The sequence below is a fragment of the Puma concolor genome, chromosome D3, assembly GCF_028749965.1.
Source record: "Puma concolor isolate L17-30 chromosome D3, mPumCon1.1.hap2, whole genome shotgun sequence".
Taxonomy (NCBI): Eukaryota; Metazoa; Chordata; class Mammalia; order Carnivora; family Felidae; genus Puma; species Puma concolor.
Window position 1 is genome coordinate 76,116,292 of NC_141678.1, and position 20,822 is coordinate 76,137,113.

General features: G+C 39.8%; 1 protein-coding gene across 5 annotated transcripts in view; it reads left to right on the top strand.

The window, feature by feature from the left end:
• WDR7 (WD repeat domain 7) overlaps nucleotides 1-20,822 on the top strand; it is a 353,231-nt gene that overhangs the window by 263,256 nt on the left and 69,153 nt on the right. For all 5 annotated transcript variants that reach the window (XM_086683081.1, XM_086683085.1, XM_086683084.1 and 2 more), the window contains one exon: nucleotides 17,909-18,008. In XM_086683081.1, the coding sequence (XP_086539207.1) occupies nucleotides 17,909-18,008 (100 nt within the window). The remainder of the gene's footprint in view (nucleotides 1-17,908; nucleotides 18,009-20,822) is intronic.

Below are 20,822 nucleotides of genomic sequence, written 5' to 3' on the forward strand. Positions count from 1 at the left end.
GAGCCGAAATCAAGAGTGGGGCACTCAAGCGACTGAGCCACCCCTGTGCCCCTATTCAAAACATATTTAAGATTTAAGTTACAAATTATAAATTCACTGAAAGAAAGAAGGAGTGATACAAAAAGTTTGATTTTCCTAATTTGGTTTAAATAATAGCTTTTCTGTTAACTGTTAAAAGTTTTTTCAATATCGTCTGCTTGAAAGTAGAGATGCATTAGAACACATGCCAGCAAAATTTGATAGACACTCCTCCTTATCACTGACCGAAAAAGCCCATTTGCTGATTTTATTAAAACATGAGGTTACAGCAAGGTATAAAAGCATAATTTGCTAAAGGTAAGCCCTAAATTTGAATGTAAGCTTAGTAGCTAGTGTGCAAAGAGGGGCAGACCACCCATCCCTAAGTGTTCGTCTGATAGAACAGTTATTCAAAACAAGCATAACTCTAAGCTTGAGATCAGGGTGCAACTGAGAGTCTTCATATAAAAGACATAAAACATATATGCAGTTTATAGACCCTGCAGTTTTGGAGATTTCGTGACTCTCGAGAATGTGTTAGAAGGACGCTCACACAACTAAATATTAAACAAAGTATGATCAGTGCTCATTAGTTGAGAGAAGTAGGGGTGCCTAGTCGGTTGAGCATACGACTTTGGCTCAGGTCATGATCTCACAGCTCGTGAGTTCTAGCCCCACGTCAGGCCCTGTGCTGACAGCTCGGAGCCTGGAGCCTGCTTCAGATTCTGTGCCTCCCTCTCTCTCTCTGCCCCAACCCACTCGCATTGTCTCTGTCTCTCTCAAAAATAAATAAAAACATTAAAAAAAAAAAAAATTAGTTGAGAGAACTAAGGACCCAGCTGAGAAGGTGAAATGTGAAAACCAGCATGGAGTACGCACTCCCAGTCAGGCCCTGGGGGGAGTAATGGTCTCTAAGTGTGGTTCCTAGACTGTCTTCAAGAGAATTATCTGATTTCTAGGATCCACCTGAGAGACACTACCTCAGCCTGGTGCGAAGCCTGGGAAGCTATACTGAGCAGCCTGGTGATTGTTAAATACACTCACGTTTGAAAACGAGTACTCTGATAATCCAAATTGAGAAACACAAAACCTGAGTCCTTGTTCTTGATGACCATGTTCTGTTATACAAAACCGTGGACCCTTGAATGTTTATTGGTTTGTATATCGAATAAACTCAGAGGAACTCCAAGGAAGCACCTGAAGACATTCCTTCACTTCCTCGGTTCTAGTCATGCACCATTAGTTTTTAGAGTTGCCCTTAGACCGTATCACACAGTGCCTGCAAAAGACGTTAACTTCCCACTGGTCATTGATTGGCTTTTATCTAAAACTCATTTGGAAAAAAAAGAAAAGAAAACTTAGGAGCTAGTTTAAAAAACACATAGTCCAGGGGCGCCTGGGTGGCGCAGTCGGTTAAGCGTCCTACTTCAGCCAGGTCACGATCTCGCGGTGCGTGAGTTCGAGCCCCGCATCGGGCTCTGGGCTGATGGCTCAGAGCCTGGAGCCTGTTTCCGATTCTGTGTCTCCCTCTCTCTCTGCCCCTCGCCCGTTCATGCTCTGTCTCTCTCTGTCCCAAAAATAAATAAACGTTGAAAAAAAAAAAATTTAAAAAAAAAAAAAAAAAAAAAACACATAGTCCATCAAAACGCGTGTTCCATTTATTCCTCTACATGTTCTAATTTATATGCCAAGAGTAAATTAAACCGTCAGAGAGCTGCCTTGTTCGGACCGCATGTCTGGTCTCCTTTGCAGTTCTGTGCCCAAGTTCCTCTTCAGCATCATGCCTGCAGTCACGTTGAAGAATCTTCCAAGAGGGTGTCATATGAAGATCGCCGGTGCATTGATTGTAGGGATCAATGCTGATGTCCCCAGCACTTTGCTTACTGTCCCTTCTGTGAAGACTCAGGACATATCTTTTAAACTCGGATAACAAGCACTTTTTGTTCGTTTTGTCCTAAGGAACCAGTATGTGTATTGTTTTTTGTGTCTGTTCTTTCTTCTACATAACCAGGGTTAATTTTGCTTTGGCCCTTAGGTAGCTCAAAGCCAGATCTTTGCCTGATTTTCTGTAAGTCATGAAAGTGACTTACGTCACCCATATTATATCTTTCCTCGTCGTCACACCTCAGGTGGCTTTCTTTTCTGCCTTTTTACTGGATTATGGTGTTCCATATAAGCTTCCCTAAGTCCTTTGTGTAGTATGTGACTATATATGTATGTATGTGTATATGTGAAATGGACACATATCTTAAATTTTACTTCAAAAGCCATGGAAACAAAAATAATTGTATGCATAATACCAGTGATGATTATCTTCTAAACATTTTTTAAAAAGTCTTTCTATTAACTGCAGTATCCTAGATCTTCGTGGAGTAGTTTATGTATCTGTAGATACTCTCCTATATTATTTAGTGAAAGATCCAAAAATCACATTATTTTAACTGCTGTATAAACTTTATAGTCATAGATTTAAATATTTCCTAATAATTCACATTTTGGTTCCAGGGATGTTATTAATAATATAGAAGCATCCATTAATAATAGAAGAAAATTACTTAAATTTCACTGCCCTTGAGAGACTGTAGCACACACATCCTTCAAAGAACTGTTACACAAAATAGTTCTGCTGCCAGATTTTTCATCACTATAACAAATAAGGCTATATTATTATATAGGAAATACACTGCATTCTTTTTAGAACACAGATACATTATCAGTAAGATTCTTGAAACAGTGAATTACTTTTATATTTATGAATGAGCCGAATCAGAGGTACAGTCAGGTAACTTATTTAAGAAATGAATTCCTCCAGATTCTCGCCTGTCTCACTGGCCTTTGCTTCGCCATCATCAGGCTTCTACATGAGGCCTCATTCGGCCCTCTGGGTAATTGTTGTTAGAGACAGAAGTCCAGAGGGTCTGAGTAATTTACATTTAATTGCCTGGACTAGAAAAAATACAGCATCCTTAGTTAAAAATGCCCTAGACACTAAGAAAGTAGAACCGATTTTTTTCAAGGAGTGGAGGATATGCATCACTGAAGTTTCTTCAGAATTTCCTTTTTAAAATGTAGTTACCAACTGCTATGTTGCTGAACTTGAATATCCTTGTGAAGTCCCTCATACAACAGACCATCAGCAACACTGAGCATGCCATGTTTGATTCGGTTTGATTAATCAACCTCTGTTGGTCACCGTATAAACACTGACTCATTCTACATGGCTATATTTGATACAGTAGCCTAAAAAATCAAAGTGCAGAAATGCACAGGTGTTCCTGAACTAAGAGAAAAACAGTATACCACACATACGTGCGACATGTACTTGTTCTAAAGTGAATACAGGTGTGTTATTCATTTTGTAAAAATATTCTTTTGCTAGTCTCAGAATAAAAAAAATTAAGCTCTTGGAAGCTACTGCCTATCAAAGCTCCATTAGGAAAGAAAAGAAAATACCTCCGGAAATATAACGTAATTATAATGTGATGTTTAAATTTAAGACTGTTTTATCACGTTCTTGTGTACCAGTGGTGACAAAATGCATAGCACACAAAGGATTAGGGATTTAATAATGAAATTGTGAGTTGATGAGAAAATATGATTATATTTGGAGATATAAAAAGTTCCAGGATTTTTTCATAGCAAAAATTACATACATATGCCTCTAAATGCAATTTTTAGTCACGACTCCTCAGTTATGCACATTATAAGTAGTTAGGAGGGGCTTTTGTATCTACTTCCTTTAGAGTGCCCTTAGCAAAAAGTAACCAAAAGCCGTATGCCCCAGAATTCCCGGATAGATCCTTATTTCATGCATTTTTATTTTAAGTTGATGCAATTGATTTGCAGTATAACTAAGAGTGATGCAACTTTTATGCTTTTGAAAGACTTGTCAAATAAATTCACACATTCAAAAGAAATCTTTTGTTGGGCTCTGTCCCAATTTTTGGTTCAGAAAGTATGAACTCTTGACATAGGCACTCCATAGCGGAGGGTGGATAATGATACCAGCTCTGCCACTTAATATGTTGAGTCCTTAATTTCCACAAAATAAACGACACCTGTCATTTCACCTAAGCAGTGGCCTGGCTGCAATATTTTCATAGAATGACAAGTTGTAGAATGGTGAACCTGAAAACGACCTTATGTCACGCATTACATACTCCTGTCCTTCATTTTACAAACGGACAAATGTATGACTTTTTATGCTGACAGTGAGACGACAATAAAGCCCAGCTCTGCTCAACAGATCCCACACCTGCTCTGTGTCCTGCAGAGGAGAGAGTCCACGGGCGTGCACACATCAGGCGACATACAGAGTTGGGCCATCTTATCAGAGGGCGACATGGCTCCTGTTGTGTTCCAGGCGCTGGTCTCTTCCTGCCTCACTCTCATTCCATCCTCTTTCCCCATCTTGGACTGTGCTCTCTGGAGAACCCTGCTGTCACTGTGTCTTCTCTTCCCCCTGGCACCTAGTCCTCAGCCTGGACGCAGGCTCTGTTATCTCCCATTGAACAATCCTCCCTTCCCTCCACATATCACCTGTCTGCTGCCTGGTCTCTCTTCTCTCCTCTGCCAGGAAAAGGAGTCTGTACTCTATTTTGTCACCTCTCTTGGCCCACTCTGATCTGATATTTGCCCCCACTATTTTGCTTACCTCTCTCTCTATCCCTCTGGTTAAACTTTTTTGATTGTCCAATGTTTTTTAGTCTTCAGGGACTCTCAAACTTTTTGGTCTCAGAACTCCTTAAAAAGTAAAGACCCAAAAGAATTATTTGAAATACTGAATGCAGTTCATGTTGATATAACAGCATATTTTTATGAAAAATAACTACTTTGCAAAACAAACCAAAAGAAAAACCCTGAAAAAGTAGCATTGCTTAACATTTTTATAGATTTCTTTCATGTCTGGCTTAATAGGAGACAGGTGGATTTTCACATCTCTGCCCGTCTTTAATCTGTTGCCATATGTTGTTTTAATTGAAGTACGTGGTGAAAAATCTGGCCTCACATAGACATAGAGTTGAAAACAGGAGGAACATTTCAATAGCCTTTTAAGATGATTTTGCATCTTCTTTAGCAGTTCACTAAAACTCAGCATGTAGTCATTTTTAAAGGTTAGCTGCAATGTAGACTCTGTAATCATAACAAACTTTTCATATTGTTATATTTAATCCGTTGGTATATCTTGCACTTTGAGAGGGTCTTTCCCCTCTGGGTGACTTTATAACATTACGCATCTGCCTTTGGAAAATATTGGTAGCTGAATTTGGGGGATTGTCCATATATTGTTACATTGCAGCACACATTACCAAAACACTTGGCTAATATTACCGTTGATCTCATCAAAAAGTCAGTGAGAATTGGGAAGCTAGAATTCTAATTTTTACCTGAGAGCGTCAGTCTTATCATTGACAGCAAATTCTGTTGGTGGTTTCTCTGGACAGGAATAAAGTAGTTCATTTTCAAGAAAATGTCTGCCGAATGCTCAAGTCCAAATATGCACAGCGTGTCTCTGGGTTGTACGTTCAAGCACGAATGGTGTCGTGTGAAGAACGGCTGGTTTGTAGCTTTTGCACCTCAGCCCTGCCAGTGTCCTTTCCTGACACAACCGTCAGGCTTCAGCGTATGCCAGAAGTGCTTTCTGCACACTCGCCATTGGATCACACTGCATATTCAGTTCAACACTGAACTTGTTTAGTTCTCTTTACTGCCAGCGCGTGGCTGCGGGAATGTAACAACAGTCGGTAGAGTTTGGTGCCGCGGCCTTGATTCAGGCCGCCGTGCCAGCAGCTTTACTTTTCACTGCTTTTACATCATCAGAGCAGCGTCAACTCAATGAACGGGTCACGTGACGTCTCAGTATCTTCCAGAAGTAGTTTTGCTCTCGCAAACTTTTGCCAGGAGCGCGAGGCCCCCACCCGCAGATCCCCCTTTGAGAACCGCTGATTTAGCAAACTAGCCTTTTGTTGGACCGAAGCGTGAAACTTACTTCTTCTTAATTAAAACTCTCATACGTACTTTGTGCACCCCTTAGATCCCAGAGATAGAAAGGTTACGTCATAACCTTTCCTGGGACCCAGCGCCTGGGGAGGAGGTGGGCTAGACTTGACAAAGACCAGGGATTAGCTTCTCTGAGTCTCCATGCAAATCCTAAAATCGATTCTACTTGCTTGCTTGCTTACTTACTTACTTTATTTATTTGTTTATTTATTAGTATTTTCATTTATTTTTTTATTTAAATATGAAATTTATTGTCAAATTTTTTGTTTCCATACAATACCCAGTGCGCATCCCAACAGGTGCCCTCCTCAATACCCATCACCCACTCTCCCCTTCCACCCCCCCTTCAACCCTCAGTTTGTTCTCAGTTTTTAAGAGTCTCTTATGTTCTACTTACTTTAAAGGATGCTTTACTTTTCTGCTTTCCTCACTCTGCCCACAGCGCAGTGCTGCTCTCAGAAGAGGGCCTCCTTGGGACGCCTCGGTGGCTTAGACGGTTGAGCGTCCAATTTCAGCGCAGGTCATGATCTCATGGTTCATGAGTTCGAGCCCCGGATCTGGCTCTATGCTGACAGCTCAGAGCCCGGAGCCTGCTTCAGATTCTGTGTCTCTCTTTCTCTCTGCTCCTCCCCTGCTCATGCTGTGTCTCTGTCTCTGTCTCTCTCTCTGTCTCAGAAATAAATAAACATTAAAAATTTTTTTAAAAAGAAGAAGAGGGCCTCCTTAAAGAGCCCTGGACATGGGGTGCAACTCAGAGCACTGTGATATATACTACCTGGCAGCAAAACTCCCCACCAGTTAGGGCTCACATTACAGGTGATATTATATTAAATGGGTTAGACCTGCATTTCTTGAAATCGCAGTCTCAAATTCAGCGTGCTGATAGCACCTCAGTCTTCTTTCTCTGACTTGAGTAGCGCCACGCTTACTTCTTGGAACTTCTGTTCCCGCTACTCCCTCTGGCGGAACACTCCTCGTCCAGATCTTGATGCGGCCTCTTTGGTCTCATCATTCAGGTCCACTCCCCCGCCCTCCCCGTCTCACACACCCTCCTCGCCATCGCTGTCACGTTGCCATTTTATCTCATAGAGTTTATATCATCTGAAGTCACCTTGTTCATATCGACGCTTAGTCGTTAGGTGTGTGAGAACAGGGGCCTTTTCTGGTTGCTTTCCTGTTGTGTTCCCAGCAACCCTAGCCGTTGGGGGAATGCACTCCAAGACTCTGTGCCTGCAGGGAGGCTTCAGAGGATCGCCCCTGGGACAGGGGGGTAGTGCAGGCACGCCCAGACCTCTCCACCCTCTTGCCTCAGAGGATCCATCCCTGGGATAGAGCGAGGGCAGGCACACCCGGGCCTCTCCACCCCCTCTCACCTCTCCCATTGCAGCCTCCCCTTCTCAATTTCTTTCCTGCCTCTTCCCAGTCCTAAATCTTGCCTCATCCTGTTGATTCCAAAGTTACCCTGTAGTCTCTTCTTAGCAGCCTAAGTGCTTATTAAGTGTTTAGCTTGCTTTTGTTTCATCGAAACCAAATTCTCAAAGGTACAGAATGTATATGAAATCTTAAGATCTATATTCTGTATACACACACACACACAAACACACACACACACACACACACACACACACACACACACACACACACACCTATATATATATGTGAGCGAGAGAATGAGAGCAAGCCTACTTTTTCTTTTCTTTTTTTTTTTAATGTTTATTTATCTTTGAGACAGAGTGAGACAGAGCATGAACGGGGGAGGGGCAGAAAGAGAGGGAGACACAGAATCTGAAGCAGGCTCCAGGCTCCGAGCCATCAGCACAGAGCCCAATGCGGAGCTCGAACTCACAGACCGTGAGATCATGACCTGAGCGGAAGTCAGAAGCTTAACCAAAGGAGCCACCCGGGCGCCCCATCAAGCCTACTTTTTCAAAGATAGACACTATGTCAACAATTCTCAACCCTTTTTAAAGTCTCAGGACCCCTTTATACTTACAAATTATTGAGAACCCCCCAAAATTTTTGTTTATGTGGATTATAACTGTCAATATTTGGCATGTTAGAAATTAAAATTAAGAAATTTAAAAGGAACCCATTAAATGTTTATGCAGATAACATTTTAATGAAAAACTATATTTTCCAAGACAAAGCAAATTAGAAGAATGGCATTGTTTTGTTTTTTCCAATCTACCATTAATAGAAGCCTGCCAGATTCTCCTATCTGCTTCTGCCTGTGATAGCTCACATCCTGTAGCATTTGGAAAAGCCAACTATACACTCGTGAGAAAATGAGAGTGAAAAGGGAACATAGCATCTTAGTGTTCCTGTGAAAGCGGGTCCAAAGCAGAGCGTGCTTTAAGAACGGCCACTCTAAGAGTGGCTGTGGGCTGCCTTCCGTGGCAGATGGGTTCTAGATTGTGGGGGCCCCTGCCTCTGCCACACCCAACTGGACAGCCTTGGGCATGTCTGTGGGCTTCAGTTTCCTCCTCTATAAAATGAGAGGCTTCCTAATAACCTGAGACAAGGTACAACTCAAAAATGTGAAAAATTTTTCCTCATTACTGACTTATTAATATATGATTACCAGTCACTCTATCTCATAATAAAGTTCTGAAACATGTTATGTCATATGCTCCTAATATAGGAATGCTACAGCTGCTTTAATGCCTTCCCTAAAATTCTTTGAAGTAATTAAGTATCAAATCTGAACCTACACTAGATTATTTAATGAACAAAAGACTCAACTAATATGAAAAGTAAGTTAAATATTTTAAAAAGAAGAAACAAGGAATTCCTGTTTTATTATGCTATTTGTTTTAGCCTGATAAAGTTTTGTGGAAAAAGCCACTTAGGTAGAAGTCAGAGCATAGGTTTCACATAGTATCACCATTGTGCTTTTAACACCATATTATTTATGGTACTTGTAGACAATGAAATATTCAGCACTAAAAAGAAATGAACTGTCAAGCCATTAAAGATATGAAAGAACTTTAAATGCTAATTACTAAGTGAAAGGAGCCAATCTGAAAAGGCTACATACTGGGTGGTTCCAACCATTTGACATTCTGAAAAAGGCAAAGCTGTGGAATCAATGAAAAGATCAGTGGTTACCAAGGGTTAGTGGGAAAGAGCAGATGAATGGGCAGAGCACAGAGGATTTCTAGGGCAGAGAACCTACTCTGTGTGGTACTGTAATGGTGGATGCATCATTCTACATTTGTCCAAACCCCTAGAATGTACGATACCAAGAGTGAATCCTAATGTAAACTGTAGACTCTGGCTGATGATAATGTGTCAGTGGAAGTTCATTAGTTCTAAAAAAAAAAAAAAAAAAGAGGACCACTCTCGGAAGGTAGATGTTGATAATGAGGGAGTCTGGGGGGGGGGGGGGGGCAGGAGTATATGGGAAAACTCTGTATTTTCTGCTCAGTTTTACTGTGAAACTAAAACTGCTCTGAAAAGTAAAGTCCACTTCTTTTAAAAGCATATAATTATTCATTATAAAAAATCAAGAAATCAATATGAACTTAAGTGATGTGTAATGTTGAGCCTTCAGTATTTATTTTTGATGACAGCATATCATTCTCAATCATTCAGTGATGAGAAATTTTAATTAGTCACTCTGATATGGCTTATACCGTCTAATTATTTTAAATAACACTAGATGGTGTTTATTTTTAGGATTGAAAATTAATATGAAAAGAAAATATTTTAATTGACTGGGTTTTGCCATGTAAATGATAAATCTCAGTACCCAATGCCAAAATTAGAAAAAAGGGATCACTGAAGAAATAGGACTCAGTAGGGGTGCCTGGGTGGCTCGGTCGGTTCATCTGCCTCTTGATTTCGGCTCAGCTAAGGTCACGATCTCGTGGTTTGTGGGTTCGAGCCCTGCATTGGGCTCTGTGCTGTCAGTGCTATCTGCCGATAGCACAGAGCCTGCTTGGGATTCTGTCTCCTCCTTCTGCCCTTCCCCGCTTGCTCTCTCTCTCTCTTAAATAAAAATAAACTTAAAAAAAAAAATAGGGGTCACTAAATGGAGTTCAGTTGATTTAACAAAGTAAAATACTTTTTAAGCAATTGTGTGGCTTTTCGCGATTAAAATTTTCTGAAAGTATTTTAGAATTTGTTCACTTATTCAGCAGACATTTAATGTGTGCCTGCTCTGTACACGGGGCTGTGCCGAGTCAGTGCGGGCTGCCCGGCTACATCTGGTCAGTCAGGCACTGCACTGTCGCTGCTTCAAAAGCCCTGAAGTTGGCTTGGCAGAGGCAGGATGGTGAAGCAGAGAAAGGTCACAGTGCTACGGTAAGAGGGCATCTGGGACACATAGAAGAATTCCAGGTGGTATGACACAGAGGAGGGACCAGGTAGTAGTGTAGTTGGAAAAAGGAGAGTTGGTGATGTCTTAGCCGAGTTTACAAAGATGAGTAGATGTTTATCAGGGAGACCAGTCCTTCTGACTCCAAAATCTGAGCTACTTCCATATGCAGAATTGGTGGTCATTGAATGAAATCTTATGTTAAATGTGATGGTGAATCTCTGACTGATGAGTCAGGGCTCACTTTGCAGAAATTACGGTGTGCATTCTTCTGCGTTACATGTTTCATTGCCAAGAATGAAGAAGTTTTCAAACAATCTGTGCATAGACCAGAGAAAATATTTAACGGCGTGAATACTTGGATTTCTTAGTACATATTAGAGACTTGTAGTAGTAAGGAGGAAACTTTAAAGGGCTCAGGATATAAATTACTCTAATTTACTGTAAATGGAAAAATCGTCTGCATTTTAGGAGTATTGACATTGAATTCTTTTTATTTAAAATTTTTTTTAATGTTTTACTTATTTTTGAGAGAGAGAGAGAGACAGAGTACGAGCAGGGGAGGGGCAGAGAGAGAGGAAGACATAGAATCCCAAGCAGGCTCCAGGCTCTGAGCAGTCAGCAAAGAGCCTGACGCAGGGCTCAAACTCGTGGACCGTGAGATCATGACCTGAGTTGAATTTGGATGCTTAACCGACTGAGCCACCCAGGAGCCCCTTGAAATTTAAAATGTTTTTGGGGTGCCTGGGTGTCTCAGGCAGTTAAGTGTCTGACTCTTGATTTCACCTCAGGTCATGATCTCACAGTTCATGGGATCGAGCACCATGTTGAGCTCTGTGCTGACAGCACAAAGCATGCTTGAGATTCTTCCTCTCTCTGCTCCTCCCCTGCTCACACACACTCTCTCAAAATAAATAAATAAACATTAAAAAGTAAAATGTTTTTGTGGTTTTGCTGGATTTAACTGATTATCTCTCAGCTGACTTTTGTTGGGAAAAGTATGATCTTATATAGAAAATGTACTTTATGTTAAAACCTCTTAGTATGATCTTATATAGAAAATGTACTTTATGATAAAACACTTTTAGTTGTTCATGCCCTCTAAATGTAATTATTGTTTACCAACACTTGTTTCCATTAAAAGATACCAGAACTGTGGCACATCATACTGCCATTAAAAAGATTGAGGTCAATCCGTTTCTACTGATATAGAAAGGTATCAGTAGAAGACAAACTAGCAAAGTTTCAGAAGAGTAGGTAAAATAAAATCATTTTTTGAAGAAGAAAACTATATGTAAGGGTCAATATTCACGCATGTACACGTACAATACATATGAAAAGGAAAAAAAATCCTGGGAAAAGCATTTTCCTTGAGTGCCTGGGGTGCTGGAGGAGATTGGTGGTCAAGGGTAACTTTCCTTTCTTAACTGTTTGTCTATATTCTCTGGGTTTCTTTTTTACAATGAGTGTGTATTTCTTTAAATTTGTTGTATATTAGAAAATTCAAATAAAAATAATGATAAAGTAACCATTGGGAAAACATTAAAGCTATAACAGATACACACAAAAAAACAAGGTAAAATAAGTAGTTTTGAACTGAATGGGAAAAAGAATCTAGACAGAAGAATGAAAAGTCTATATTTTCAGAGCCAGTTTACGTTTTCTTAACTTTGTTATTATGTAGACAGACTGATTGATCCTCTTTTCAAGTGAAAAGCTGAATCAGCTCTATTCACCCTAAATGGGCACTTAGAATCCAGTAAGGAGACGAACACTGTCTGCTTTAGAACAGTGCATGAGCTCATTTTTTTTATTTTTTATTTTTTTTATTTTTAAAAAAAAATTTTTTTTTCAACGTTTTTATTTATTTATGGGACAGACAGAGACAGAGCATGAACGGGGGAGGGGCAGAGAGAGAGGGAGACACAGAATCGGAAACAGGCTCCAGGCTCTGAGCCATCAGCCCAGAGCCCGACGCGGGGCTCGAACTCACGGACCGCGAGATCGTGACCTGGCTGAAGTCGGACGCTTCACCGACTGCGCCACCCAGGTGCCCCGAGCTCATTTTTTTTAAAAAACTCCTCTAAACCTGTGGTTTGTTCTTATCCCGTACGGTGATAACAATAATGGAATGTAAAGCAGCTTCTATCCTAACTTCCAGGAAAATTCTTAACTTAGTTACCATTTTGTAGTCCTCTTTTTACAATAAATAATTCTAGATGTTACTCGTATGCTCGGGTGAGTAGAAGTCCCTCTAAAACCATTTTAGTCCACTTCCCTGCTCCTAAGAAAAACTCCCCGACAGATGGCTGTCTTTCAGTATTAAAATTCTTCATAAAACAAACCTCTGCCACTTCTAGGGAGTATCCCATTCCACTGTATCACAGGAAGAATATTTAATTTTCAGACTGTTTGAAATGATATAAAGAGTTTCGAACCAAAACCCCTGTTGTTTGTATCAGCAACTTGGAGCTGAAGCTCAAATAATTTGCAGTTGTTATCAGGTTATATTTGCCAATCACAAATATTTAAGAAATAAATATAATACGATATCATTTCTGTAACCAAAACTAGAAAAAACTCTCAGAAGATCCACCAAATCGTTAATTGTAGTCAACCATTGGCGAGGAAAGGGGTTACCATGAGAGTGAGGACTGACTTTTTATTATATACATAATGGCGGTGTTTGAGTTTTTTATTTTATTTATTTTTTTACTATTTTTTAAATGTCTATTTACTTTTAAGAGAGAGACAGTGTGCAAGTGGGGGAGGGGCAAGAGAGAGGGAAACACAGAATCTGAAGCAGGCTCCAGGCTCTGAGCTCTCTGCACAGAGCCCAACTCGGGGCTCGAACTCACAAGTCGTGAGATCATGACCTGAGCCGAAATTGGACATTTAACTGACTGAGCCACCCAGGCACCCCTGAGTTTTTTTACAAGTACCTATTACCTTAATACCTTTTCAACAAGAAGAGTCAAAAGTTTGTGAACGGTTTTAAATCAACATCAAGAATTTCTAAAAGCCACTCAATAGTCCTAATACCTCATTTACTTATGAAAATACATGTGTCATGTATTTGGGGCAGCGCCAGATATAATTGTAAATAGTTATAAATTGTAAATAATCGTATTCATTCCATACATTCTGTTCTGCACACCCTTAGCATTTAGATGGTTTCACGTTAAGTTGGGGATTAATCTTGGATTTTTGAAGAGTGTTTCTTATTTTTTAACGCTCAAGGATACAAAAGTAGTAACAACCTGAGACTATTGCAGGTTACCAGAGTCATAGTGAAGAAAGAGACTCTACTGGTTTCTGTTTTCCTCCCAAATCATATTTTTGCTAAGAGTTGCTGTTTCCTTTTCCTGTGTGTTTCCAAATTGACTTTTAAATTTCACATCAGTTTTCTCTTATTTGAAGGCCACTTTTAATAAAGACAAAAAGATCACCAATTCAAAGGAGACTATAGAGTACCGAAGCTCTTTCAAGACTCAGGCACTGGGTGCTTGGCACGCTCACAAGCAAAGTGATTTGCTCCAGGATCCTGCACTCAATTCACATGTGTGTTTCACACTATAAACCGCTCCATTGTGGAGTGGATGTCACCCCATTGTGACTTAGTCCTAAAGAGTCGAAGTCATAGATAGGGCTTTGGAGAAATAAGATAACCTATTGCAGTGTTTACTAATGACTGATAAGTTATTTCTGTTAATTCTGTTTTGTGTGTGTGACAGTACCGTGTTCATTGACATTTTTGTGTGGCAGATTCTTAGCATAATCTTTATTTCCGTAACAACATTTATACCAAAAATACATACTTTCGTGTATACATCGTTACTTAGACTATATTTGCCTTCTTGAGTTTCAGCCTAGGTAGTCTTTTCTAGTTCCCTAAGGTAGAATTAAATAGTTTCCACTATGCAGCTGTTGGTCTCATGCTGATATATCCAGGTTACAGGGGCCTTTTCAGATAATTCCATGTAAATCTGCAGTTGTTTGTCTCAATTAAAAATAGATTTTTAGAGTGATCATGGGGCCGTTCTCTGTTTCTTGACTTCTGCCTAACTTTTTTGGACAGTTTTTATTTCCTTTGTTTCTTTACCTCATTATTTTAGACCCTATAAAATACTGGTCTTAAAAACCAGTATGTTTAGCACGGTTTATACACTAGTCCCCAAAGGATAGGCATAGTGTTTGAACTTCCTACTGCATGACTTTTTACTGTTTGTTTGGACCACATTTATGTATTCATACATTCAACAAAAGATAAAGAAAAAATAGGATGTTGGACTACACAGTAATGGAGGAAAGGCTGCTGTCTTAGACAAGATGCCCCCTGAAGCTCTCCTTTGTCAAGATCATCTTGGAACAGAGACTTAAACAAAGTGACTGTATGATCTGAGCCATGGAGACATCAGGCAGATGAGATTTTCAAGCAGAGGGAGCAGCAAGTGTTCAAGCTCCAAAGTGGAAACACTCTTGGCATATTCGAGAAACTACAAGGAGATCAGTATAGTTAGAGCAGAGTGAGCAAGGGGAGAGCGGATGACGTCTGAGAGGTGGGACCACATCATGTAGAGTCTTGAGGGATGGTTGTGAACATAAGACATGTGACTTGATTTATGGTTGAAGAGGATGTCCCCGGCCGCATGTGGGCGCTGATGAAAGTGTGGGTATCAGGAACTAAACTTCTGGGATGGTAACCAGCCCAACCCCAGCAAGAAATACATTTTGTAACATTACCGAATTCCAGTTTATTCTTTTTTCACATGCTTGGGTGGTAATGGATTCTCTAACTTAGCCGAGTTTCTTTGTGATGGGCCAAGCAACAGAGATCATTGTTTTAATTTGAATATAATGAAGGGACTCTCGCCAGGTTGTGACCCAAGAAAGCTGCCCAAATGACATGGTATCAGTGCAGGGAACTGGAGACTGAGATCCCATTTCACAAGATTCCACACACACGAGTCCTTATTCTAACAACACCCCCCTTCCAAAGTTTGGAGGAATTTAAGACTTTCACGTAGGATCAGGTCAAGGCTGGGATAATTTTAAAAACTGTAGTGGATGCTGCTCTTCAATCCATTGATACCTTTGTGGGTAGCGGTAAATAAGGCCTATCTCACTATCCTTGATCTTGACAGGCCCTCAATAGAAAACTGGTTCCAGGAGAGTAGTAGTCTAGAGGTCTGGTGGATTCTGGAAACCCTCGGCAGAGATAGGCCTACTGCAGCAGCCAGTCCCTAGAGTAGACACTTATGAAGTGACTGCATGTATTTCTTCTTTTAAAAGAGACGCTGTATAAAGTTTAACAAGAAATCCAGAGATAAAAACATGCCATTAGACCTTCACTGTCTAGAACTGTTATATCATTTAGAAGTATTACTCTAGCAGTAAATTGTAGAGAATGAAAATGCAGACCTGTAACATATAGCCCTTTCCAGGCAAACTAAAGCTTTCATACCAGGAATAGATTTTGGCCTTTTTTTTCTTCCATAAATTGTGGTGTTTATAGATGATACAGAAACCTGAAGTTGATATCCAGAGCACAGAAGATGACCAACGTAACAAAAACTTTTAAGATTCTAGTTTAAGTAAATTTTGTCCACACTAATGTATTTTACCACAGGTTTGTTTTGAGGAGGAGAATTTTGAGAGATAATTATAGTCCTGTTCTGCAGAAAGATTTAGGCAATATTACCACTACATCTGTGCAAAGTTTAATCATAGATTTTGAAAATACTTCTGGAAATTTTATTTTCCTATGCCTATTAGCCGTCACAGAATATTTAAACCGTTTGTTAGATATTATGTTCCATGTTACTCTAATAAGGAATAGATTGTGTGTGCTTAAGTGTGTAGATGTAGGTGTAGACACATGGTGATGCCCGGTACTTAAATCACTGTAATTATTGAATAATAAAGTAGTGTTTTTAAACTCTCCAGATTTTTATTTTCAATTCTAAGAAATTGGATTTTGAATGCTGATTCCTACCTTCTTTGATAAAGTAGAGTGACCTGATGCTTTAGACAGGAAAAACTTTGAGAAACTAACCTTTTACTAATCAGTTAGTAGTGGGGAAGCTTCATATGTGTCAGAAGCCTTCAGTACCCTTTCTTCTCTGAAGCCAGTATACAGAGAGGACATCCCATACCTGAGCCCAGCAAAACCAGCAGGACATCCCAATATAGTGTCCTTCGTGTGACTAAAAAGATAAAACATTAATTTTCCACTGAAAGGAAAGAAGTCATGTCACTGGGTAAGGCTTAGGGATAGGACGAAAGTATTATTGAATCCACTACTTGCTAATAAGTACCAAACAAAAAGTTTTAAAACTTAATATCTTGTTTCCTAGATTTATGAAATGTGGATGGATGTCATAATGAATGCCCAAACAGCTTTATCAGAATATCTCTGGTTTCAAAATCCTCACATTCAAACCTCTTTCTCTCTCTCAGCCTCTCAGAAATGTAGTCGCATGGCCAGGTAGTATTTTACTCAGTTTCAAGAAAGCATTAGAGCAGTAATTTCCTTGCTGTCATGTTTTACCTCCCCGTCCCATCTTTAAAAAGATAATAATGGAAAAGTTAGCTTGGTAGTATGACATCAAAGAGAAAAAAGGCAACAGTTGTGTGGTAGAATTGTGTAATATCATAAATATTTAGGATAAGCCACTTGTTCATCTGGGCAACTCATACTGAGTATATTGAAAACTCTTTGGGGATATAAAATCATACCTTATTTATACTTGTAATAGTTTTTATTCGTATCTTCCCAGGCTCCAGCCATATGGTCATGAAATCATTATGGCAAAGCATAGATCCGGAGTTCAGATACCTAATTCAGTTGAGAAAATTAATTTAGCAAAAAAGAAATAAAAGTAAATCAGCCTCTTATAAGCTTCAAATCATCCTCCCTAAGCTTTCTTTTCATGTAATGCCAAATAAGTACCAAATATGCTTATTTACACTACTGTACTCGTAGCCCTCATTTAGATAAACTGGCAAATGTGGAAGATCTATGGAACTTGCCAGATAACTTTTTCTTGTGGCTGACTTACTAATTTCATTCTAAATTATTGATATCAACTTGAGCATAACATTTATGTAGCTTTTTATGATTGTTCTGCTAGAAAGAATATTTCACTGCTTAATACTCTAATAAAATGTGAGAACACAATCAGATTGAATATGTACACCTTTTCATCTTTTCTGTTTCTGTTCGAATAGAAGTATTTGCATAATAGTTACTCCAGCAGAACTGAATTTCCATATTAAATCTCGTTTGTATTTGACCCTGTTTATCATTTGAAAATTCAAGGGTGGTTGTAATGATGAAGTTGTCTTTTCCTGCCAGTAATTATTAATGGGACTAAGTGGTATTCCACATCATTTTTCTTTCAGTTGATTTTAAGAGCCACTAAAGTGCAACAGTTTTGAAAAATCTCAGTGTATGAATTATCTGTTGATTTAAAAATATATGTCAGAGCCCACTTCCACCTCCAGGTTATCTCACCTGTTTTTTTTGTTTGTTTGTTTTTGTTTGTGTTGTTGTTAAAATGTTCAATCCAGGTTCTACATGGTCAGCTATTATGAGCGGAATCACAGAATAGCCGTTGGAGCTCGCCACGGTTCAGTGGCCCTGTACGACATCCGGACTGGAAAATGTCAGGTAAATAAATCATTGCGACTTCCTCTCCATAAAGTGTGGAAGTTATTGAAAGGAGTGGGAGACTAGCGCTTCACCAGTTGACATGCTGAGCTGCTGGAACATTATGGATAATGCCAAAGGGATCAATAGTTTAATGAAGGACTCAGAGAATATAGAGCCCTACTGTCTTTATTCACTGGCGACGAAGGGCGGCCACAGATGGGTTCCTAACAGAGCCCAGAGAAAGGTGGTCCTGCTCACCAGTTCTTTGGCGGTAAATCTCTTCTTTCAAACAGAGTTTTCTGATTCTCCTATTTTTGCCATGTGTTGTCTGAGAAACTCTGGATGATACATTATTTTGATTAATAACTAACCAAAAATTAATTTCCCAAGTGAAACCAGATATTTGGCAATTATAAGACAACATTCCAGCCAGAGTTTAAGAGAAGAAGAAAACCACAACAGCATTGAGTGTGGCTCTATAAAAGTGAGACTGATGAGATAATATATTATTTTTTATACTTTTATAACTCCTTGTATACTTTTATAACACTTTATTGCTGATGAAGAATCGTTCATGATTTCGTTTTTCATCTCGATCACTGGATTCTCAAAATGTGCCAGTTGGTTAGACAGGGCACATCTGGCCCTGCTCTAGATAGAGGTGAATCAAAACTCTGAGACTTTAAATCTGTTTATCCCAGAGATCATACTATTAGCAAATGGCAAAACCAAGGCTAAGCTCCCCGGTGGTTATGGTAAATTTATAGTGCTCATTGATAAATAGTTCCAAGTCATAACTTCGTATGTTTCATTGTAGCATTTATCAGTGCTGATCTATTCCACCATATTAGGAATTATATTCAACTGTATTAGGAATTTCAACTGTATTATGAAGAAATTCATAAGGCTATAGCTAAAATTTTAAACTGCCTCTTAAATTTAATCAGCATTTAATTTATTCTCCAAAAGCTTCCCTGGTTGCTTTTTATGAAACCATGGTTCTAAGAAATGGTAACAGATGTTAGGGGGGGGGAGAGTTTCAGGGTCAGACAAGTTTAGGGGAGACGACTGGAATGTTGAACACTTTTTTTTTTAAGTTTTTTAAAATTTTTATTTATATTGAGAAAGGTATAGTGAGCAAGTGAGGGAGGGACGGAGAGAGACACAGAATACCAAGCAGTATATTTAGTACATTTAGACATTTTAGTGCCCCCATGATGTTTTTCCTACTTAGCTTCTTGATACCCCAAATGATCATTAGTGTTGTATGATTGAATAACGGTTACCTCCCAACTCTGTATGAAAATAAAGGTTACCCTTTCTTCTAATCACTCAGAACATGAAAACAAAGCTAAATCTCTAAACTCAGTCTTCACTGCTTTAGCCAGTGACCAGTTATATCCAGTGACAATGACACTTCGGGGATTCTCATAACTCTTTCGTGGTGTCAGTGTTGTAGTATTTGAAATCAGTGAGTCAACAGTTGAAACAGAATACACAAGTATACTTGTCATGTTCAGAAATGATGTCTTCTTAGGAGTGAATCCAAGGACTAGGAGTTTTGAACTGGGAATATGCAGTAACGTATTTCTCGAATTAGCTCTCCGCATCAGGTAACACAGAGAGGGGGACGGTTTCCCTAGCATGAGTGAAGACACAGAGATATGACATAAAACATGTAGAGAGGATAACTAGAAAGTTCACTAGACTCTAAGGGTAGGGTTCCGATTTTGCAGGACGGTAAGGCTTATATAACCACTATACAGGGAGAGTCACAGCTGATGGGAAGATGTGCTGTGACCTGGGCGGGGTGCCAGACTCTGAGGGGACATCCACGGGCCCAGTGGAAGCAGAGGACCCATGCCTGTGAGGGAGTGGAGGAGGAACGTGTAGGGTCCCTGTCATTGTCACTCCGTTGCTTGGTAAAGGATAGAACAGAAACACTAAGTCCCTGTCCCTTACCTTTTGGCATTGGCTGCTGCTGTTTTGTTTTGTGTTTGTTTTTGTTTTTTTAAGTCCATTTTCTCTCGACTTGTTCTTCCCAAACATAATGGAAGATTATACAAAGCCACAGAATAAATACGCATATCTGTCTGGAGCATGAATTTGACTTCAGTGTAACTCTTGCCCAGATCTGCCTGCCCCGTTTCAGTAAATGTTCTACTGGGACACAACCACACTGGTTGCTTGGACGACTTGCTCGTTGTCTGTGTTGCTGTCGCACTGCAAGAGCGGAACTGAGTTGTTGTAGCCACTGAAGACCATATACTGTATAGTCCGCAAAGCCGAAAATATTTACTAGCTGGCCCTTTACAGAAAAAGTTTGCTGACCTGCGCCTTGGCTAACTGAGGAGGGAGGGTTAAGTCATGTAACTGCCAAGTCAGTGGAAACACTGGACTGTAATTCATCAGAGAAGAATAATTAGAAACCGTGTGGCTTGAAGCCCATCACCACTTACGCGTCTCATAACCTCAGGGAAGTTTCTTAACCTCTCCGAGCTGAAGTTTCCCCGCCGCCAGCGGTGATAGAAATAGTGCCTGTTACTGTGAGAAGTAAATCGTGTAATTGATGTGAAATTCTTAGCACAGTGCCCGCCAGGCCGTTAGTTTAGTAAGTGCTGGTTGTTGTCATAATATTCACAGAAACTTGGAAACCCATCCCGTTGCAGTTAAGTTGCATTAACTTTAGACAACACGCAAGGTCACTTGAAACATCAGGGTGTTTGTGGACTCTGGGGCTAGTTCACACTCCTCGCTGGTGGACCAGGGAAGCAGAGCGCCAGAGGCCATGCGTGGATTTCCTTCCTAAAGGCAGCGCTTGCCGGTGGTGTT